The sequence below is a fragment of the Cricetulus griseus genome, chromosome 7 (assembly GCF_003668045.3).
Source record: "Cricetulus griseus strain 17A/GY chromosome 7, alternate assembly CriGri-PICRH-1.0, whole genome shotgun sequence".
NCBI classification, from domain to species: domain Eukaryota; kingdom Metazoa; phylum Chordata; class Mammalia; order Rodentia; family Cricetidae; genus Cricetulus; species Cricetulus griseus.
The window spans coordinates 133,431,656-133,454,469 of NC_048600.1; the positions used below are offsets into that span (position 1 = coordinate 133,431,656).

The 22,814-nt window shown below is 50.4% G+C and overlaps 2 protein-coding genes across 5 annotated transcripts in view; one reads left to right on the top strand and one right to left on the bottom strand.

Annotated features, from left to right (window-relative positions):
* Positions 1 to 3,060: 3,060 nt before the first annotated feature.
* Slc16a3 (solute carrier family 16 member 3) lies at positions 3,061 to 6,108 on the top strand. The gene is made up of 4 exons (XM_035447208.1): positions 3,061 to 3,283; positions 3,662 to 3,805; positions 4,364 to 5,131; positions 5,811 to 6,108. Exons 1-4 carry the CDS (start codon positions 3,061 to 3,063, stop codon positions 6,083 to 6,085), a joined length of 1,410 nt encoding a protein of 469 aa, XP_035303099.1. The 3' UTR covers positions 6,086 to 6,108.
* A 19-nt stretch (positions 6,109 to 6,127) lies between these two features.
* The window catches only part of Csnk1d (casein kinase 1 delta), a 35,364-nt gene continuing 18,677 nt past the window's right edge, over positions 6,128 to 22,814 (bottom strand). Inside the window, exons 3-10 of one of the 4 annotated variants that reach the window (XM_027425331.2) lie at positions 22,445 to 22,593; positions 21,540 to 21,768; positions 20,915 to 21,085; positions 20,158 to 20,306; positions 17,612 to 17,783; positions 16,268 to 16,407; positions 7,090 to 7,242; positions 6,128 to 6,269 (exon numbers count right to left, since the gene is read on the bottom strand). In XM_027425331.2, coding sequence (XP_027281132.1) covers positions 7,153 to 7,242; positions 16,268 to 16,407; positions 17,612 to 17,783; positions 20,158 to 20,306; positions 20,915 to 21,085; positions 21,540 to 21,768; positions 22,445 to 22,593 — 1,100 coding nt within the window. In that variant the 3' untranslated portion in view covers positions 6,128 to 6,269; positions 7,090 to 7,152. Of the gene's footprint in view, positions 6,270 to 7,089; positions 7,243 to 10,171; positions 12,266 to 13,354; positions 13,418 to 13,444; positions 13,560 to 16,267; positions 16,408 to 17,611; positions 17,784 to 20,157; positions 20,307 to 20,914; positions 21,086 to 21,539; positions 21,769 to 22,444; positions 22,594 to 22,814 lie in introns of those variants that run through there. The other 3 variants (XM_027425333.2, XM_027425332.2, XM_027425334.2) reach the window with 3 other exon arrangements.

The following is a 22,814-nucleotide window of genomic DNA, read 5'->3' on the forward strand; positions in this document are numbered from 1 at the left end:
ACCTGGAGGCTGAGTTATTTCTGGGCTGCTTTGCATGCTTCCCTGGGAGGGTAAATGTCACTGAAAGGCCAGGCGGCTAGGGTGTGCCCCGTGGATGTGCTGTCAGGGGTGGGGCCCCTGTGGATGTAGACAGGGAAGCCCTAGAGTTAGGGCATTGACCTGCATTTTGGCCCATCCATGCTGTTATCCGGTGGCTCTCATCCCCAAGGCAGGCTGGGAATCCTAGCCTTTTACTCTACTAGGATGTGTTGAGGCCTTGGGGACGAAAAGCAGGCTAAACAGCAGGCTTAAACTCCACCCTGGTTGGGAAATTCTATCTTTGTGAGAAGTCTCCCTCTGCAGGGTCTCTGGTGACAGGCTGGGGTGGACACTGGTGAGGCTTCATTAGGGTAGTCAGGCTGGTTAAGGACATCGCTAGTGCTGAGCCTTGGCCGAGAGCTTCCCGTCTTGATGCCATCATCTCCTTGGTACTGAAGGTGGCCCTTCCTGTATTATTAGCCTTACACAGCAGCCATGAGCCTGAAAAGTTCCAGAACATGTACCCTTCTGACCTTGCTTGCTCTCCAAGACCCCAGTTGAGAGGGCACCTTATCTGCAGCTGGTAAATATGTCTCCATTTCTGTCCTCCTTGGACTCTGAGAGCTCCAGCAAGCTTGTTTATTAATAAACAAGCAAAGGTGGAGAAACTTCAAAAGACTGGAGTAACTGTTAGTAACCTTGACAAGTGCTGGGCATACCTCACACAGCCCAGGAGCCCAGGCTGGGAGCGCTAATCCTCTGTGGGGGACCTCAGGGGTCCAGCCAGAGTTAGGTTAATGCTCACTGTGGGTTCTGGGCACGCTCTCCTCTTTGCTTTGCACCGAAACTGGATTTTATTTTGTTTTTTACTTTTTTTTTCTTTTTGTGAACATGGGGTGTGGGGGCACAGGCCTGTGTGTGTGCATGCCCGCACATGTGTGCACGCGTGTCACTGCTTGTAAACGTCAGGACAACCTGTAGGAGTCAGTTCTCTTCTTCCATCGTGTAGGTCATGGGGATTGAACCCAGGCTGTCAGCCTCAGTGGCAAGTGCCTTTACGCACTGAGACACCTTGCTCATCCTGGATTTATTTTAAAAAATGCAACAGAACACTGGGCATGGTGATGCGTGCCAGTAATCCCAGCCCTCACGGGTTGGAGGCAGGGGAGTTTGAGGCCATCCTGGGATGCATAGAGTTTTCCTGACCAACTAGGGATACATGGTGAGATAGTGTCCCCACACACACCAATAAACAAAAAAGGTATCAAACTTCTGTATAGCCACAATCTGAACAAGCAGGAACCCCAGTTGGCCTACCCCTCCCATTCTCCTTGACAACACCTTAAATTCTGGGACTGGGGTCATCTTCAAGTTTTCTGTCTTTTTGGTTTCTTATCTAAATGGTATATCCCTAAAATGTACTCCCCCACTCCAGTTTTTAGTTTCCCTTTTAAAATAATCAAGGGCCTTTTAAACTCTGGGACAATGGATAAGAGGTGCCTGGCACTTGGGGTCCCACTGAGCATGTCCTGACTGTGGCATATGACACGTCTCCTTTGGGTTTGAGTGGGGAGGGTCTTGGGCTGGGCCATGGCCAGGTGGTCGGAAGCAGGGTGAAGCCTTCGAAGGTTGGCGTACAATCCTAGCAGAGCTGTGTCTCTGAACCTCAGGGAAACCTGGGTAGAACGACACAGAGCTTCTGATTCTTAGGAAACAGTCTAGTTTAGCATGTCTCTGCCCCGACCACAGGATTCTGTTCTCAGGAAGAAGCCAGCAAAGGGGCAGGGCTGGAATCTAGAGACCCATGCCCAACCTTGCCAGGGTGAGCAGCCAAGGTGGGAAGCTCTCCTGGTCAGGGGTTTACATTCCAGTGCCAGCCGCCCTTATGCATCACGGCTTGATTTTCTCCGCAGAGTACTGTTTGGCAGCAGCACAGCATTTGTGGAGACTGGACTGAATACTCAGGTCAGAGGCTGCCCCCTGCTGCAGCTCGATTCTTGGTGAGATGGGGGATAAGGCTGAGTGACCTCTGGGATTTGGGGAATACTAACGGTGGGGTCAATAGCCAAATGGAAAACTGGTCCTAGCTTTCAGACTTGCTCTGTCTCGCATCAACTAAGCCCCCGAAATTCACGAGAAGGGAAGTTAGCAGTGGATGGGTGTGGGTTTGAGACCCTCCCTGCTTACTTTAGCAGCTAGGGGATAGAAGACCGGCCCCTGTTCCCATAGATTGGTTACTAGCTGTTGCCATGGCTGATTTTTTTTTTTTTTCTGTAACCCCCAGTCCTTCCCAGAATCCATCAGGATCTTCAGCCTCTCCCAAAAGCCACTGTCATGGATGGTTCTAGGATGAGTTACAACTACTAAGCTCTACCCAGGGGAAGTGGGAAGCCCCCCCTCAGATACCATAGCTTGTGTTTCTTCATCTGTCACTGCTCCAGACCCATATCCTCCCAGTCAGCCAGAACGTGGAATCTAGAGTGGGCAAAGAATGCAGCGTAGCTCCTCAGGGGCAAGGCTGACCTCATTTAGATTTAGAGCTGGGCAGGGTCCTGGACACCCACCCCAGACATTTGGTGGGGACTAAAGAGTGTGCCCCAAAGGGCATAGCCTCTGCCCAGCACCAGTTCAGAAAACACCAGCCAGGCCGATTTCTGGGGTCTGTTCTTCACAGGAGGTCATGTGAATCCTGGTTGAGCCCTAAAAGGTCATGTGGGAACAGACAGCTCCCCAAAGTACCAGTTAAGGGGTAGCCAGGGGCAGGAGCCCTGAGCCAATGACAGCAGGCTGCTCATGGCTGAGCTGCTATAGGAGTGGCCAGGTGCCAATTCTGGGACTCTCCAGGTGTGCGTGCGTGCGTGCGTGCGTGCGTGCGTGCGTGTGCGTGTGTGTGTGTGTGTGTGTGTGTGTGTGTGTGTGTGTGTGTGTGTGTGTCTGTCCCCACCCTCCCCTGCTGGGCTGCAGCTGATATGGTCACCCTGGCAACCTGAGTGAGCTCTGTTTCTTTTCTTTCAGGACAAAGTGAAACCAGCCCTCCTGGCTATGGGAGGAGCTGTGGTGGACGAGGGTCCCACGGGCATCAAGGCCCCTGATGGGGGCTGGGGCTGGGCTGTCCTCTTTGGCTGTTTCATTATCACGGGTTTCTCCTACGCCTTTCCCAAAGCGGTCAGCGTTTTTTTCAAGGAGCTCATGCATGAGTTTGGGATTGGCTACAGTGACACGGCCTGGATCTCCTCCATCCTGCTGGCCATGCTCTATGGCACAGGTGAGGTGGGGCTCACGGGTGTCCAAGGGAGCACAGAGCAATGGGAGTGATTGAGTGGGTGATCATGCCAGAAAGCTATGGGGCCTCTGAAGGGAAAAGTATCTTGGTCCCTGTCTTGAGTGGGTAGGTTGTGTTGACACACCCAGTGGTCAGGCTCCTCAAGCAGCTCCTTCAAAGGGGTTGGTGCCTGTTGACCTGCTTAGGTCGTGTGAAGGGCTGGGCTCTGCCCAGTGCCCATGAGTCACCTTGCACTAAGGACCTGGCCCCCAATGCTCAGCACACCTGATAAGTTGAGGCTCTTACATGTTCTGGCGGGCAGGGAGGGGGCAGAGCCAAGCTGGAGGCACGGCCCTTCCCTTAGTCACCTTCTCTACGCAGGCCCGCTCTGCAGCGTGTGTGTGAACCGCTTTGGATGCCGGCCTGTCATGCTTGTGGGTGGCCTCTTTGCCTCCCTGGGAATGGTGGCAGCATCCTTCTGCAGAAGCATTATCCAGATCTACCTCACCACGGGAGTCATCACTGGTGAGTCGGGGGTGGGGGCAGGGGACTCAGGGACAGGATGACGATGACCTGTAGACCTTCTGCTCATCTCATCTGGTCTGAGTTTGGGGGGAAAACTGAGTACTGTTGGGCTTCTTGGCTGTACCTTTCCCTCCCGTCTGTAAGTCTGCTGGGATGAGTGGCCAGCGTCTGAGGCTCTGCACTCCTGGAGCCTGTGCCCAGGGAAGCTGGGGCATGGATGAAGGTCTGGGGAGACACAGGGGTCTAAGCTGCCTTGCTTGGAAATCTGAGTCCCAGGGTCTAAACACTGCCTTTCCTGCAAGTCTTGGCCCTGGGGTTTAACTCTGCTATCCTTGGAGAGTTGGGTCTGAGGTTTCAGGCTGCCCTCTTTGGTGGTCTGGTTTCTCACACTACTGTCTGTTCTCGGGAGACCTTGGGTGAGGGAGTCTCATGCTGCCCCTTTTAGAAGTCTGGGTATAAAGTCTCACACTACCCTTTTTGCAGGCTTGGGTCACATGGCGTCCCACACTGCCCTCCTTAGAAGTCTGGCTTGAGGTCTTACGCTGTCCTCTCTTACAGGCTTGGGTCTGGCTCTCAACTTCCAGCCCTCCCTCATCATGCTCAACCGATACTTCAACAAAAGGCGCCCTATAGCCAACGGGCTGGCAGCAGCAGGCAGTCCAGTGTTCCTTTGTGCACTGTCCCCATTGGGGCAGCTGTTGCAGGACCACTATGGCTGGCGGGGTGGCTTCCTCATCCTGGGGGGCCTGCTGCTCAACTGCTGTGTGTGTGCTGCGCTCATGAGGCCACTGGTGTCACCCCAGGCGAGTGGAGGGAGCGGGGCCCAAGCACCCCAGCGGCCGTCAAAGCACCTTTTGGACTTGAGTGTCTTCCGAGACCGTGGCTTCCTCATCTATGCAGTGGCTGCCTCCATCATGGTGCTGGGGCTCTTTGTGCCTCCAGTGTTTGTGGTGAGCTACGCTAAGGACCTGGGTGTGCCTGACACAAAGGCTGCCTTCCTTCTCACCATCCTGGGCTTCATTGACATCTTTGCCAGGCCCACAGCTGGTTTCATAACAGGACTCAAGAAGGTTCGGCCCTACTCTGTCTACCTCTTCAGCTTTGCCATGTTCTTCAATGGCTTCACCGACCTGACAGGCTCCACAGCCACGGACTATGGTGGCCTGGTCGTCTTTTGCATCTTCTTTGGCATCTCATATGGCATGGTGGGGGCTCTGCAGTTTGAGGTGCTCATGGCTATCGTGGGCACTCAGAAGTTCTCCAGTGCCATCGGTCTCGTGTTGCTGTTGGAAGCTGTGGCTGTGCTCATTGGGCCCCCATCAGGAGGTGAGTGCGGCTGGCAGGGGACAGGGGGACAGGGCAAGGCCTGGCCTCTCTGAAGAGGGGCTATCTACCCCCATCCCCTTCCTTTCATACCCTGCTTTAGGAGACTGGAAATGGTAGGATCTTCAGCCAGCAGATACCAGCAGTAAGCGCTGGCTCTGAGCCAAGACAGACAAACTTGACAGATCTACCCACAGGGTTTAGCAGCTTCTTCAGAAGTCTGTACAACACAGGGGCAGCTTTCAAGGGACTGGGGCAGGATTTGTTACTTTGGTCCTTTTACTTTCTGAAGGTCAGCCGAAAAACACTCCTTTGAAATTGATGGCTGGAGAGGCGGCCTCGCCATCCTGGACCTGGGTCCCTTACTCCATAGCCCTCTCTGATCCCCTTAAAGCCTCTGGTCTTGGGGTCCTATGTTACTAGGTGTATAGGGTCTTGCTAAGCCGTGTTTCTTTCTAGGGGCCTATGACTGGGAAGGGAGGGGGGTGTAAACCCCATGACTGCAAACCTTTTGATTCAGCCTTTGCGCTCATGGGGAGGCAGGCCGAAGAGGAAGAGGCTGGAGAGGGCTGGGCAGATGCTGCTGGGGATGGAGTTCAAGTCAGACAGGGTGACTGCGTGTGTGAGGCATTTCCTCAATGCCAGGAGATGGATTTTCTAGTAACCTGAGTCTTCTTTGCAGGCAAGCTTCTGGATGCAACCAAAGTTTACAAGTATGTGTTCATCCTGGCGGGGGCCGAGGTGCTCACCTCCTCCCTTGTGCTGCTGCTGGGCAACTTCTTCTGCATCAAGAAGAAGCCTGAGGTGACACAGCCTGAGGAGGTGGCTTCAGAAGAGGAGAAGCTCCACAAGCCCCCTGTGGGTGTGAGGGTGGACTCGAGGGAGGTGGAGCACTTCCTGAAGGAACAGCCTGAGAAAAATGGGGAGGTGGTTCACACCCCAGAAACCAGCGTGTGAGCAGCCTCGCCGGGCGGGCAGGGAGCAGGGAAGAGGTCCAGAGACTGGCAACGCTCATATTTATTTCACAAACAGGACCAGCTGAGGCGGGGCCATCATCGGCTCAGCTCTGGCTGCCTGGTCAGCGGTCAGTGTTTTGCGGGGAGAGGTGGCGGGGTGGGAACCGTGTCATTCCAAAGTGGATCTGCGGTGAAGCCAAGGAAGCCCCACAGTTACCAGCCGCCTATAGCAGGGACCCAGCCTGCTGAGCCCAAGCAGCCTGTGCCTCCCCTGCCCCCCACTGTGGCCAAGGACCTAGAAACCCACACTTAGGAGACAACACGACTTTAATCAGAGGGCGGGGCTGGGGCAGGCTGGCAGGTGGGTGCTGCCTGCAGGGTCCTCCCTGATCCCACCATCCTACCCCCATCTCCAGCCCTAGTTTCCCACATTGCCAATCATCCCTCTCTGTCTAGGGGACAAAGAGCTCCTTCCACCTGAGAAGGTAGAAATAGTCCTGTGTGTAGGAGGAGCACCAGAGGCTTGTCTCCAGGAGCTGTCTGGTTCTGGGCAGTGGTCTTCACCCTGAGTCCCACCTTTGTTAAATAACAAACAGCTGATTCTTAAGAAGTGGTTCTGATCTTCATTAGCTCTCCCAGTTCTGCCTGCTGTAACCTCCTCTGCTGCCCCTAGGGTTTACGCAGCAGCCACAGCATTCATATGGCAGGGAGAAAGGGGAGGGGGAATAGCAAGGGAGGAGCCCGGTGCTAGAGAGGGTGCCTGGGTGGCACTTGGAGGCCACGGGATCCCCTTCGGGGCGAGGAGACTGAGCTGAGATACAGCGTAAGCTCTGTTCACTGTGTGTGGGGCTTCCAATGTGAGTAAGTTTCCTGCCTTCCATTTATCCACCCCTCTGAAGGGCTGGCAAATTTCTCTATGTGCTCAGCACCTGCTGATCTCTGTTCCCCGTCCTCTGTCCAGCCCATGCTCAGCACTTGGACTCGCCCTGGGCACCTCGCACCCACCTGCCCTGTGGCCAGTGGCGGCCTGCGTGGCTGGAAGCCCGGTCAGAGGCCGCTGGGGCCGCCTCAGTAGGTGGTACGTCGTGGGCGCTGGGGACGGCAGCGGGCACCTTGGCGGGCCGCATGCAGCCGGAGAGACGCCACGTCCCTGCTCCTCTGCAAGGAAAAGGAGGCGAGTGCTCATATCTGGGCCTAGCCTCCCATACCCCCTGGTGGCTCTGGCCCTGCTCAGCTCCATGAGGCCAAGGGCTTCCAGCTCTGACCCAATCTCAAGACTCTGGGGTTCCTCTCCCATCTGGTTTTTGTTCCCTTTAGGAGATCAGCTGGTGGCAGCTGTGGTCACATGCATCCTGGAGTCTCATTTGCCAACCTCACTAGAGAACGTGGGAATGGCAGGGACCTCAAAGATATGCCAAGCCCCAACTGTGGCCATTAGCTGCCCTTAGAAACTAGAAGAAAAGGGACAAAGTGGTGCGGAGTGAGTAGCATTCTGGTGCAGGGGTGCTGGGCCTCAATGGACATGGCCTGCTCTGCCTACCTCTCAGCCAGTCCCCAGGAGCCCCAGGCTTGTTTCCTCTATAGGCCTAGCTGCAGCAATTATACTGGTGGAACCGTTGGTTGAGAGTGACTGGGGGGGGGTGGCAGCAGGGCAGGCTTGTTCCTAGAAGTGTCTGCCAGACTCATCAGTCTGATTTCCCAACCCCTCAAACCCTAAACCAGCAGGTCATGCTGCCCGTCCCCGTCCCACTCATTCATTCTGCACCTGCACACAGAGCATGTGCTATGTGTGAGCATGAAGCCGTTAGAAAGAAAATGGAGAACGGTCAGGCTTCATGCACATAAGCAATCAGGGTTAAGATGTGGGACCTTCTTTTTTTTTTTTTTTTTTAACTTTTTTAAAGGAAGATGCTTTTTCATAGTAAAGAGGTCCACAGTAGGCTGAGCCTTTATGAAGCCTCTCTTGAGTCTGTATGTATGTGCTGGTGGAACCCCACTCATACCCCAGGGTGGTAGCCTCTTAGGTCCTGTAATAAGGTGGTCTCATCTGTCTGCATTTCTGCACTGAGATGCTTCCCAACTGGATAAAAGGAAACTCCCTGTTCTCAAAGTATGGCTGCTGGGGCACCTAGAGTGGTGACCAACCCTGATAGGTGATGTATGAAGCCAAGAAGACTTGAGTGTCTGTAAGTGCTACGGCAACAGCTGGGGACACACTGAACATGACTGCCCTATAGAGGTTGAATGGAGTGCCAAGGAAGGGTGAACTGGGTATTCATCCTATGAAGACCCAAGCTTGAGTGACAATGGAGAGACTTGCCCAGCCAACCTACCTATAATTGGGCCTTCAAAGGTCCAGGGGAACAGATAAGGTATCCCAGCATCCTCAAATCAGAGTCTGAGGCAAATGAGTTAGACTTAGGGCTACTGCTGCCCTACTCTTGGCAAAGAACACAGAGAAGGCAGTGAATGACCAGTATCAACCTAGTAGCTACTGATCCTGTGCCATCTGAGGAATGTGTGGATTGGGCTTCTGGAAGGCAGCTACCTAGATGCACAGCTGTTGGGACTGCATAGTCTCCAGTGTAGACAGACAATGGCCACTTAAATGCAACCCGCCTGTCTCTGGCTCCAAGTCCAGACCCTCTCACCTCTAGCACAAGCACCCTTACAGGAGAGGTGCAGAGTAGCACCTGACAGTGGTTTGCTTATTGCCCCCTGCACATTGCCTGGCAGTAACAGCAAGGAGCTCCAGACTGAAGGAGGTACCGATGTAGGCAGAGCTGGCACTAGCTTCTCATCTGTTTCAGGGGTTCTGAACCATCCTAATGACACAGCCCCTTCAATACAGTTTCTGCCTTTTTTTTTTTTTTTTTTTTTTTTTTGAGGCAGGGTTTCTCTGTATTGCTTTGGAGGCTGTCCTGGAGCTCGCTCTGTAGACCAGGCTGGCCTCGAACTACAAGATCTGTCTGCCTCTGCCTCCCGAGAGCTGGGATTCTCCCAGCGAATACAGTTCCTATGTTGTAGTGATTCCCTAACTGTAAAATTATTTTCATTGCTACTTCATGACTATAATTTTACTGTTATGAGTCACAATGCAAATATCTTTGGAGATAGGGTTGTTAGAAGGGTTTCAATCCACAGGTTGAGAATCATTGCCCTAGCTAATGAAGGGCAGCAGAACAGCAGATTCCTTTATGGAATCCACCAAGCAGGGCAGAAGCCAACATGGGATGCTCAAGGAACTGGCAGAAGAGCTGAAGAATATCTTGGAAGAGACAATGCCAAGTTGAGGGTAGGGGTTAGAGGTGGCAAGAACTCAGGCAGATTGTGGGAGTTCCCCCCTCTAGCATGGCCACATCTGTGACACACAGGGAACTACCAAGTGGGTTTTGGCCATAAATCCTGCCAGCACTTGACTGCTACAAATGCCTCCAAGTTCATCAGGATGTGGGATACAGGTAAGAATTCCCAAGAAGATAGGTCTCCACAACAGGAACAGACCTAGTTCCAGTAGCCTGATAGTCTGTGCCTGTCCCTCAAAAGGGATGCTGCTGTAGAAAACTCATGTGTGCACAGATGCCTTCTCCCAGTGTATGTCAGGAACTAAGGCAGTGGGACACACCCACCTCAACTACCCTCCCTAGCAAGGCAAAAATCTAAGGCACTAACACAGAGGGCTACATAATTTAGGGCCTTCTATCTCATTTATAAGGTGAGTATAGAAGGGCTTGCAGAACTGTCACACTATCCCCAAGTAAACTCCTAAGAATACCCACCTATGCACACCAGAGTCCAAGTGGGAGCCACATTTTTGGCATTTACTCCAACTAGCTTTCCAATACCCACAGGCTGACAAAGGACAAGCAGGATATCACCCTGAACAAGTTAGCTTTACTGGGTCTGATACCGATAGTCAGAAGGTTGAGGCAGAAGATTACTCCAAGTAGTTAGTTCCAAGACAGCCTGGGCTACAGAAAGACTGTCTTAATCTCAGAGTCACCACCCACACCAAGTTGACTTTCATGTGGCTTACACATACTGAAAACTCAGCTACTGAAAGAAAGACCACACAAAGGGGCGGGAAGAAAGGTAGAAGTCATTATGAATTTATTATTTACACAATTGTTAAAGTACACAAATACAGTGGTAGTACAAACACACAGCTCAGAGACTGGTCACCAAGACACAGGTTGATACACACATTCTAACTACACTTCCTGCACGTGATGATGGGATTAAATATTAGGCAAGAACCGTCAGAGCCACACCCTGGAGGACTTCCAATGGGCCTAATCTCAGCACAACCCCAACAGGGCCAGGCTGAACCTGGATCAGTCTCAAGGTCACCCCGATACCCCTCCAGCACCACAGGTATCTACAAAGAACACTTGCCAGGCAGGCCTGCTACTGGAGAGGAGGCCCAACTTTGATAAAGGATTTGCAACAAAAATCTCAAACTTGCCCAACCCTCCCAACCGCCCTCTGCACTCCCAGACACACAGTCCCACCAAGTCCCTGCACCCTAAAATGCTTGCAGAGTAACCAGCTCAGGACTCAGAAAGAAGCACCCACAGGCTCAGACAGCTGGCTGGCAAAACCGACAGCCACATTCTGGGATGCTGCCACAGCAGCAGTGTGGTCCCCCACCCCAGGCCAGTGCTCACAGTACCGGGGAACTCTGGGAAGAAGGATAAGCCATGGCGGCACCATTTGAGCCTAAACCTAAAGAAGGAGCCAAGTACCCAGCATAACTCTCCACAGGCTGACAGGGAAAACAAGAGATGGACCCACACACATGTACTGCCCCCCATTTCTCAGACAGGGAGCTCAGGTCCTGCTATCTCTTCATATCCGGTGCACATGGTGGGGAAGAGCTTGTTGGCATCCTAACCGCCAGCGGCAGAGCAGCCCAGCCCGCAGACGTGTCCAGCTGAAGATGATGAAGCTCGCGGCACCACACCTTTCTGGAGGTGAAGGGTCTAGATTCAGGTCGGCAGTCACCTGCTTCTTGGCACTTCGGGGTTGATTCCCTTTGGCCACTCATGGTGTCTAGGACAGCCTGCTCCCTGGGCTCTGAGCAGAGAGGTGAGGACAGACCTAAGTGGCATCTGCATGGAAGTACTCAGTCTGCTCAGCAACTTCCCAAGTTCAAAGGCATAGAGGCAACCAACACTACCAAATGGCAATCCTCTCCCCAGAAACCAGAAACACAAGCTCAGCTTTCAATCTTGGAACTCTCCAGCAGCCCATAGTGACCTCAAGGCCTCTCTGCATGTGAGTTCTTTTGAGTTGACTTCCTTCTTGCCTCCTTTGGGAAGACGGTCTTGCCACACTGCTTTGCTGAGAACATGCCTGCCGCACCCTGGCTCCGTGGCAGCTGCACTCTACCTGCGCTGATGATCGCAGGCTTGTCAGTTTTCAGTGGGGAAGAGTAAGCAAGATGCCCAAATGAGGCTGATGGGAGCCCACAAGACACACACGCACACACAACTGATGATGTTTCCTTTCCAAAGTAAACAGCACAACACGAGAAAACAAAACAAACAAAACACACATCATCCTTGACACTCATGTGCCCCTCTCTTGCCTGCCTCCATTTACACAGAAGCGCCAAGCCAGCATGTCTTAGGATTAAGGTCAACATCTTTTTTAAGACCGCAAAAACAGACAAGAAAGAAACAATAAAAAGACAGATTTCTTTACACAGATTTAAGCCAGTAATTTTTAGCAAAATGATACAAAACTGTCTTAACCAAGTAGAAGACTGGTAGCTGCGGTGGGATCGTCAGGGAGTGCAGGTCCGCCACCACTGGTGGGAGCAGAGAGGCTCTTCACAGGGAGTCGGATTCTCTCTGCAATGGTCTCCCAGCCTCTGCTCTTCGTTCCAGCCCCATGATAACTGAGCTCACATGGGGCCATGGTGCAGCCCCTGGCGATGGCAGCTCTTGGAGCCTGTCCATTTAGTTTGTGTTTTGATTCCCCATGAGCGTCGCTGGGTGAGTGGCCTGGAGAGCTCCCGGCGTTAACATTTCAGGTTTAGACCGGGGGGCGTGTCACTAGTAAAGCCATTGGTAACAGAGTAGATCAGCCATGCATTGTCTGCCCTTCACAGCAAAAAGGAGAGTTCTCATCGGTGCACGACAGACTGAAGACCACTGGAAGCCACCCGACCGGGAATCTGTCGGAGCCAAAGCACAGGACAAGGTCAGCATGAGGCCAGAGGCACAGGCCAGCCAGGCGTTTGGGCGCACATAACACAATAGAGCCTGGGAGGGAAGGGACGCACTGCCACCTGGCTTCAATCTAAACACCTTCAGCCCTGGCTGGAGAGAAAGGCCTCTGTAGCCAGCCAGGACAGGTGTTGAGCAGAACATAGGACAGGAAGATGGGGAAAGAGGAGGCATGCAAGCAAGGAAACTGCAGAGCTGTGCTCCTGTAGATCCGAGTGGAGCAGTGACACTTGCTCCCAGCCTCCCATTCCAGAAAAGAACTTGAAGCTCTGAAACAGGCATATCCTTAGGAAGATAGGAAAAGCAATTCTTACCAACACATTTCCAAGAGTGCACGCACATGTTAAATAGAGCACATCTCCCAGCAGCACAACCCCCACCAAAGCTCAAGCCTCGGACGGAAGGAACCACCAAGTGCCATGTGGCCAACAAGAAAGGAGCTCAGCGTGGACACCTAGCCATGCACTGACGGCAAGGTAGCAGGTGGCTGTGGCTGGATTAATAGACAACAGCTGCATGGACAAGATGGTTGGGCAGGTATCAAGTTTGGAAAGAAACACAAAATGAGGACAGATATAAATGAAAGAGAGGAAGAGGGATGACTGAAAAAGCCAGGATGGGCAAAGACCATCAGGAGTCCGCATGTAGCAAGAGCTCAAGAGAGCCCAATACCAAGCGTGGCATCACTCAGCTGAGTACAACAGACACACGTGCCAGCACGCTATCTGCCCAGAGCCAGCCAGGCCTGAGGACAGTTCCAGCATACCGAATGCAATCACAGGGAGGCGAGAGGACAAAGGCACAGCAGGATGGTTCCCTAGAGAGTCTAAGGATGCCAGAAACCCCCAGATTGGGCCGCTCACCACAGCTACTCCATACCTCATACATGGAGAAAAATAAGCAGAAGAAGCCTCACTCTACTTCCAGCAGTTGGCATGCAAGCCCAACCCACCAGCGAGCCCAGACGACAGGTGGGGAGCTGCTCCCACCTTGCCTGGCACCTGCTACCTGCAGAGCCCCACCCTGAGCACACTCACCCAGTGCTGCCTTCCGATGGAGACGAGCAGCTACTTGCCGTGGTGTTCGAAAGGAATGCTATTCTGAGGTGGGGAAAAGACAGCTGTTGGTTTAAGTGTCCGGCTGGCCAGACCAGCACATGAGATCCTGGCCCCTCGACTGCCTGTGTTGAGCCTGAGTCTTGATGAGCCCCTTGCCTTCAACAGGTCAAGACCCTGAAAGACACTTTGGGGACTTGAGCTAATGGCAAGTCTCTACACACAGTGCATGAACTCATCAGTCTCTCTCTCATGACCCTTGATAAAAGTGGCCATTGCTGTTCCAGCACAACCCTCCTAACGTCGTGTTCTACAGAAACTGAAATCTAGTGGACGGCGGCGGGGCTGAGTGAGCCCTACAAACTGGTTTCACAGCACTATGCAGCAGGTGGAAGGGATAGCACCTCCCAGGGTTTATCCATGGGACATACTTCCCCCAATGAGAGCACCAGGATGAGCCCGTGATCTTATTTAAAGCAGATGTGGATTAAGTGAGGTATCAAAAGCAGTAACTGGCACATTTTGAACTGTGCTAGACAGGAGACCAAGGAAAAACAACAGTGACCCAATGTTCAGATGCCCTGCAAAGCTTATGTTCGTTTGGCTGATGAGATAGATCAAAGTCACAGACATCAGGAAACAGTCTCCCTAGTGCAAGTGGCTCTTCAGGGAAGGTAAGATGCCAAGGAAGAAGCAGCTGCTTGCAGGCAAAACCTGAGTGAGGCTGAGGTCCTGCACAAGAGGCCACTCCAGTGACCTGTACCTTTTTGTCATCAGACGTGGATAAGGGCATCAGGCACTCCTAAGACTGGCTCTAAATGGATGTAAGCACTTGTGGGTATTACACTATACCACACAGGATATACCAGCTATTAGAAAACCAGCAGCTGTAGATAAGGAAACTCAGCAAAAGATATATCCAGTTGCAGCAAGCGCTTATTCACGCATGGTACTCTCCAGCTCACTGTGCTAAGTACATGCCACCACTCCTACCTGAACCCCAACTCTCCAGTGAGAAGTTACTACTGGCCTGTCAAGCCTGGAGGAACCCTGCTAGCCTTTAATTTCCAAACCTCAGAGCAGATGCTTGACTGAGGGCCTAACGAGTGGAGAAGGAAGTACATCATACAAAGTACAAGCACACTGATGCTGGTGATATTCTGCAATTAAAGGGATGCCCTTAAGGATAGCTGCCTTTTAGTGTCAGCAAAACTCCCCCAAAGGTGCAGCTGTGAACATAAATGAACATTTGTAGACAACTAGAACACAGGAAGTCTCTAGAAAACCCCCAAGGTAGCCAAAGGAAAACCCAAGGAATGTGTTCAAGCCTGTTAACAGTTATCCAGGCAGAAACATGAGAAACCAAGCGGCCAGAGACTTGATTCTGAGGCCCAAGTTAACCATGTGGAGAAAAATGATATTCTCTGTCACCCTAAGGACAAGGTAGCTACAGCCTTGGCAAAAAGATGACAACGCTGGGCTGTACCCTGTGTCTTCTTGGTACCAAAGAACCTCCTAACTCTTCCACTGTCCTCCTGGATCCCAAACTACCAGATGCTTCAATTTTTTTTATTAAACTAAAACAAAACAGACTGCCCTTGCCATCCCTTTCTTAATCTGCCCAGTTGCTGGCATGAAAGTGTCCAAACCAGCCAGGGTCCACCACATCACAGGCTGTAGATGAACAGGCAAAGCTGAACTACTTCCTAATATGAACACACAATGACTTATGTGAAAGAACAAAACAAAAAACCGTTAAGTCTTCCACGAGTGGTCTGCTATGAGTGTACACACCAAGGGACTCAATCTCCTCATGATGTCAAAACTCAAGGCCCACAACTTAAGTTACCCCTCGTCAAATCCCTACATCTGTTGTCTCTTCAGAAGAAAATTACCATATAAAACCCATCATTTCTGGCAAATCAGAAATGCCCAAGACTGTTTCAACAGTCTTGATTTCCATCAGACCAGGTCTGGGTGTGGCCTGAGCCCAGGAAGCCCCAGGGATCTCATACTGACTCAATGCACTATCGTCCAGTCCTTACCTACTCAAACACCAAACTCGGTCACACAGTAAGCCAGAGAGATGTCACAAATGTGCTTAAACCTAATGTAGACAGACATTATTCTAGTCTGACTGAACAAAGCAGTTTTGAATGCAGAACAGCAGCAAAAGCACAGCAAAGAGGGAGGACTTGGAAGTGGACGAGGGAGTAGCTAGGAAGGGTCTGGAAACTAGTCCAAACTACTCTCCTTCCCCGAGCACCTCCTTCATCACAGACAGACAGGTCAACAGAAAATGATACCTTAAAGTCTGGCACCTCCAAGGATGCTACTGCCTAAGATCCCTCACAGGGAACCTTCTTAGGTAGCTACTGCCTTCCCTTGTGTTTTGCTAAGGAGATCCTCGCTAGTAAACACTAGTGGAGTTGTAAAAAAGCTAGGTGTGCCTACAACAGACCTCTCCCCAACAAGAGGTATGAGCAAGCAGGCATATGGTGTCTACCTGGTGGGGAATGCGGCGGGGCAGGGAAAGATAGGGATGTCCCTTTGAAATCGAGCAGCAGAAACAGAAAAGCTTTACAAACAGTTCACAGCCCACTATAGTCCTAGCCAGGAAATAAACCCTTTAGGAGTCCGGCTAGTCACAGGCTCTAACCAAGAAGCAAAACATAATTAGAAGCCTGACTGCTTAACCATCCTCAAAATGAGGAAAAAAGTAGGGGAAGGAAGAAAATTCGCTCTTCACAAGTGTCACCCACTCCTGTGAACCTGTAAAGTCAGTCCTTAAGACAAGGTAAGGGAGAGAACCAGTGTCTGTACATAGTGACAAGGACATATACCCCTACACCAGGGGCTGGCACATCCAGGCCTCAGTGTGTTCTACATGCATACCTGTGAGGTGGACATTCGAGAGGTATCTTGTCGGCCCGTGAGATCAGATGAGGAGACGTTGACTGGTGCCCCACGGTGCAGCCGCATGCTCACTTTCCGTTCTCGTTCCATGCCAGAGACAGGCCTAGGAGAGGTGTTGGCTGGAGGAGATGAAGAGAAACCACAATTACCACTCTTTAACATCTCACTAGTTGAAGCTGGAGATGGCTCCGTGGTCAAGAGTACTTGCTCTTACAGAGGACCCATTTTGGTTTCCAGTAGCCTCAACCATCCTTAACGCCAGTTGCAGGAGACCTAATGCCTTCTTCTGACCTTCACAGCACCAGGTATATATGCAGTGCACATACACACATAATAATCCAAATAAATAAACATATAAATCAATAAAAATCTCGTGAGCCTGCAGGCACAGCAGAGGCTAATGGCCTCTGCTGTATCCAAGTACACAGGCTCAGGGATACACACACACACACCAACTCAAATACCCAGCAATCTCAAGACCTCAACATTTAGCAAAACTTGTCAGACCTGAGTAGTCAAAGGTTTGAAAAAAACCTGTATTATGAGAGAGAATTTTTTTTTTTTTTTTTTTTTTTTTTGAGACAGAGTTTCTCTATGTAACAGTCCTGGCTGCCCTGAACTCAATTTGTAAACTAGGCTGTCCTCAAACTCAGAGATCCACCTGCCTCCACCTCCCAAGTGCTGGGACTAAAGGTGTGCATCATCCCCAGCACAGCAAAACTTTAAAAACCTATTGTATATGTGTGGGTGTTTTGCCTACCTGTGTCTGTGTACCATGTGCATGCAGTGCCCAAGGGGACCAGAAGATGGGTTGGTTCCTCTGGAACTAGAGTTCAGACAGTGTAAAAGCTGTCATGTGGGGGCCAGGAAATGAACCCAATCCTCTGGAAGACCAGACAGTGTTCTTAGTCATCTCCCCAGCCTCATGAGAGCACACTCTATCTAGGAAACAGCCAATACTATCAACAAATTCCAGGGAACTCAATCTTTAGACCAAGTCTTGTGAGAAGGACATTTCTTTCTTTTCTTTGAGACAAGATCTCACTAAACTGGCTTTAAATTCACAGAAAACTACCTTGCCCCTGCTTACCAAGTTCTGGGATTAAATGTGTGTGTGCCACCATGCCATTTCTAAAGATGACATCATGGGCTGTGACCCAGTCCTATCTACTCTTCAGAATGAGGACTGACTGAAATGGGTACACAACCCTGAACTGGTTGGCCCAGAATCCTTGTGAGGCCACATGCTGGGGTGGTCAGCAAGTCATCAAACATAAAACAAGAGGCTCTAGTTTGGTGTAACAAGCTAAGAGGTGTGCTCACCCGTGTGTGAGGTAGGGGTAAGGGGCGTTGGGGGAGCCACTTCCTGGGTTCCCCGAAGACGGCCGGAAGCTGTAGAAGGGAGGCCACGGGTGGCTGGATTACGGGAGTGTCTTAATCGCTCCTCTCTGTCCCGGCGTTCCCGCTCAGCATCATCTGCAGCTCGGCTGGCACCCTGAGAAACAAAGTTTAGGATAAACAGCAGGAAAGTGGCCTTGGTTTAAAAAAAAGAAAAAGAAAAAGAAAAAGAAAAAGAAAGCTAAATCCCCCAAGGCTTTTGGCTGGCCCCAGCCCCTTGCAAAAACACTAAAAGACTGCCCTTTGAAACCACCCACATCAATAGAGAAATCAGAACATTTCTTGACAAAGATGATGCCTGCATAATACCCACGAAGGCCATAGTTTCTCTTCATAACCTACCATATTGGAAGTCACATGTACAAGCTGTCATTTTCATCCCTATCAATGCTGGTGTGCTAGTGCGTTAGGGAAGGAAAAGGGGATGGGGAAGGCCTGTGACAGGGAAAAGACCAGGGCAGAGGCCTAAGCAGAACCCTTTCTAGACACAGGCCAGCAGCAAGGGTGGGAGGTCAGGTTTCTGCTGGACCAGAAACCAGAGTCAAAGTATCATTCTGATCACTGTCAGCGGGACCTGCAAGCATAGGCCATTCCTTTCTATTTCATCATAGACTTAGCTGTCTCTTGAATCCCCACCGAGGCAGACGGACTAAGTCTCTCCTGAGCTAGCTCACCCCATAAGGCAAGTCTTCTCCTTCTGGCCCTGGCTGGTCTACGTACACACAAGCAGCACGAGCCCCAGGCATGCAGTTCTAGTGCACAGCCACCCACCCTCAGTTCTGATGAGTTGGGACACAGTGCACAGCCATCCACCCTCTCAATGAGTTGGGACACAGTGCGGCTGACTGACAAGGTTCCTGACATGCACCCTGAAGAAGCAGTTCTTGCTACTGCTTCAACTAGATACATTACTTAATTTCTAGTTCCAATTAGAAAAACTTTCTTGATTGTTTGAGATGGGGGTCTTGCTTTGTAGCCCAAGGCTGGCCTCAAGCTAATTAACCAACCTCCCAAGAGCTGAAATTAATTACAAAGCTGCACAACCATGCTTGGCTCAAAGAATGAATTTCTGTTTTTATTTTATTTTTGTTTGTTATCTCACTTTATAGCCCTGGCTGGCATGGAGCTATGTATTCTAGGATGATCTCAAACTCAAGAGACCTGCCCACCTTTGCCCTCTGAATGCTTAAAGGTATGAGAGCCATCATGCCCAGGCCATGAACAAATTTTCAATGAAAATAGACACAAAAGTTTCACAAAGCCTTGAAATATAGTAGCAATGTCTGAATGATTACATTCAGGATCAAATTCAGACTGAATACCAGACACTTTACCCCAGGGGCTCTTCTGAGGCCTATGAGATGTACACTGGATTGGAGATAGAAGTAGGGATGCTTAATGGTAGGAAGAAGTAGGGCTTAGGGCGACCATTAGGCTTTTCTACTAGTCCAGACTGCCACGCCACCCCAAGCAGCTGAATCCACAAAGCTCCTAAAATTGGTGATGGAAATTATAACAGAAGAATCTTCTAAGGTTGGCACGGGGTCAGCAGTACCCACAGCACTTGGAAAGCCAAAGCACAAGGACAGTTTAAGCTTAGCTGAGGCACAACAAACTTCAAAATAAAACTCTGAGGGTTGGAGCAATGAATGGGTTCAGTGATTAAGAGCACTTGCTGCTCTTGAGGAGGAAGGGCAGAAGGCAGGCCTTTCAACTAAGTAACAGCAATCCATAAACAGCTGACTCTCTATAGACCTTCACCACAGCTTACTGGATTTCTTATTATACATATCCACAAATGCCAGTGGTTTTTACTATTTAGTGTTTTGTTGCATGTGGGGCGAGCAACCAGAGGAGAGAGGAGAACAAGGAGAGATATGGTTCCCTCATGGTCATGGCAGGACGGTTAAGAAACAGCAGAAAAGATGGCAAATAAACAAAGGACTCTAGTTTTACAACATGGAACTGAGAGCTCTCTAAAGACGACAAGATGCCTGTGTTTGGTCTTTATCACCGCTGGGTTGCTAGGAGTTTGCAGATCCACGCACCCCCAACTCATGGCTGTCGTGGCTTGGAGCTGAGACATGCCGGGTCACGACAAAGTAAGTAAATGAACCATGTCATGCAGTGCCCACAGAGGCCAGAAGAGGGTATAAAGGAATCCCCTAGAACTGGAGTTAGATGGTCCTAACAACTGAACCCAGGTCCCCTGTAAAAGCTCTTAACCACCACACCATCTCTCCAGCCCCAAACGCTATAGAGGTTTTAGTATCACTCAGTATCTTCCCTCTCAGCACTCTGAACCTACAGGCAAAGTGGATTCTAGGTCCAAGTTCTACCAGGTGTGCATGGCTTTCACAATTCCTACCACTGTGCCTGGCACAGACAGCATAGCTTTACATAAAAAAAACCCAACCCAGCCTTCTGAGGACCAGGCTGTTGACATCCAATGCTCTACCAATGTCACTTACAAATTTGAGCATGTTCCAGTCGAACACATAGTCATAGGAGAAGCCCTGGCGATGGAACAGATTTCTGAAGAGCTGTCTCAGGTAGGAGTAGTCAGGTTTGTCATCAAAACGTAAGGAACGGCAGAAATTCAGGTATGTGGCAAATTCAGCTAAAAAACAAGAAACTCAAAGCTAGTCAGGAACTACCAGTGGTGGTCTAGACTTATATCTATTCACCAAGCTCACCTCCCACAGTGCCATATAACAAACACATCAAAGATGAAATCTGAAAACTCCTATTATTTAAGAAATCGGGCCTTCGACTGGAGGTGTAGCTGAGTGACAGAGAGCTTGCACAGCATGTGAGGCCCTGGGTTCCATATCTAATGCCCTCCACACCTCCCAAAAGGTCAACAGTGGAGAGCACAATGTAGTCATTGAGGTCATTTTATCGCAGGAGAAATCTCAGCAAACAGGAAAACTTCCTGGGAAATGGCTTTGGGAGGTTGAGTAGTTAGGTCTTCCACTTTTTTCCCCTTTCCTAGACATGTAAGTCACCTCTCCAGGCTCAGTCCTGCCTCTTCCCAGGGTCTCCTGGGCCTCACAGAACACCTTCTAGACAAAAAGAGTTCAGGGATGGAAAAACAAAAACAAACCAGGTCCAACTGCCACCTTCATATATAAAAAGTGTGCCTCTTTCATACAACTCTTCTAACAGAAGGTGAGGCTCTCCACACAGGCATCTAGTTAACACTGGGGCAGGAGTGAGGGGACTCACAAGGATAGCCCTTGCACAGCACTTCAATGGGAGTGGACATCTTCTTCTCACTGATCCTCTCATACTTCTGCCTCTTGGTGGCGGCCTTCAGCCCCTGCCAGGGGAGAGAGCCCAGGTTGAAGTACATCAGCACGTACCCCAGAGACTCCAAGTCATCCCTTCGAGATTGTTCTGGAAAGAAAAGGGAACCATGTCAAGGATGGCATGTGTGTCTGGTGTGTGTATAAAAGCAACACTTGGCAAACAAGACAATGGAAATAAAACTTCAAGAATAACAAAAAAATATATTTGCAAAATTACAACACCAGAAGTTGTCCCTTACATGATGTTAAAGAAACCTCCCTAACACTTCAGGCAAACAACCTCAACATCTTGAGGAGAACTGCTGGTGAAGCCAGCTTCTGCCTACCCTACCCCACTGTACCTGGCAGTATAAAGACTCCAGCAGTTGCGCAAATCGGCTTGTCTGCTATAAAGATTGCTGACCGCCTCCAGACCTCTCTTCTCTCATCACCAAACTGACTCATAACCCTAGGCTGCTAAATAAACTGGGCTTTCCCTAAGCTAAGGATGACCATGCTAAAGGTACACTAAGTCAAGTGTTCCATCCCTATGTCAGGCTCACCAATGCCAAGATGTGTGTTGATGGAGGCATAGCGCGCCGTCCCTGTGAGATTCTTGTTCTCTCGATAAGGGATATGCTGGTGGGTGCGGGCGTCTCGGTACTTCTTGGCCAGACCAAAGTCAATGATGTAGACCAGGTTGCCTTTCTTTCCCAGCCCCATGAGGAAGTTATCTGGCTTCACATCTCGGTGGATAAAATTCTTCGAATGAATGTACTCAATACGACTTATCTACAAACAGAGAAACAAAGGTGAGACTGAATCCCCAGTGTTCAAGCTGGACCAGGAGGCTTCCTGGCAGTGAGGCTCACATTACACCTGCTCTGCTTTGTGGAGAGCACAGTGATTTCCGTTAGGGTGGTCATCTCTCAAGATATCTTCAGCTCTCTATCTCCCCACCACAGGCCCAGACATTTCTTCTCCTTGGTTCCCGTGGGAGTAGAAAAGAGAGCAGGCTGAGGTGATAATGGTCTGCATCAGCTGGACTCTGCATGAGCCATAAACAACAATATTCATGGAAACCACCCAAGAGCTGCTATCAGTCCACTGAGAACAGGAAGTCCATTCAATAGGAGCTAAAAATTGGTCTCTAATCCTGAGGCCAATGTTAAACAAATTCCCCTTTCTATGCACAAATGGGTATAACAACAGAGAAATGGCAACCCAGTAACTTACCTTTTTTTTGAGACAGGATTTTACTACACATAGCTCCTGCGGACCTGGAACCTGCTTTGCAGACCAGGCTGGTCACGAACCCACAGAGATCTGCCTGTCTCTGCCTCCCGAGTATTGAGATTAAAAGCATGCACCACCATGCCCAACATAACCCAGTAATTTATTCTATCAAGCCAGCAAGCACATGCCAAGACCTACACAGCCTGTACACTTCATGAAATGGGGTGCTTACCATTTGGTCAGCAAGCAACAGGACAGTTTTGAGACTAAACTTCCTTGAACAGAAGTTGAAGAGGTCTTCTAGGCTCGGTCCTAGTAGCTCCATCACCATGACATTGTAGTCCCCCTCAGCCCCACACCATCTGATGGTAGGGATGCCCACTGGAAGAGAAACCAAACACAGCTCTTCAAGCCTGGGCTATTGCATCAGATCAACAGATCACCTCTACTCAACAAGACATATAATATTTGTTTAGTGGATTGAGTCTGTGGGTTCAGATGATCCAGGCAGGAGCAGTAAATGAAATAATTAATTTCATAACACCAGCATCCATGGAAAGAAAAAGCACATGAGTTAAGACAGGTCCAGAGAAGTCAGCTGA

Bases quoted from the DNA above. Each gene is read 5' to 3' on its own strand.
- Slc16a3 (XM_035447208.1), top strand. From the start codon at position 3,061: ATGGGAGGAGCTGTGGTGGACGAGGGTCCCACGGGCATCAAGGCCCCT. The intron at 3,284-3,661 runs GTGAGGTGGGGC...TTCTCTACGCAG, and splicing joins GGCCATGCTCTATGGCACAG to GCCCGCTCTGCAGCGTGTGT. The intron at 3,806-4,363 runs GTGAGTCGGGGG...CCTCTCTTACAG, and splicing joins CACCACGGGAGTCATCACTG to GCTTGGGTCTGGCTCTCAAC.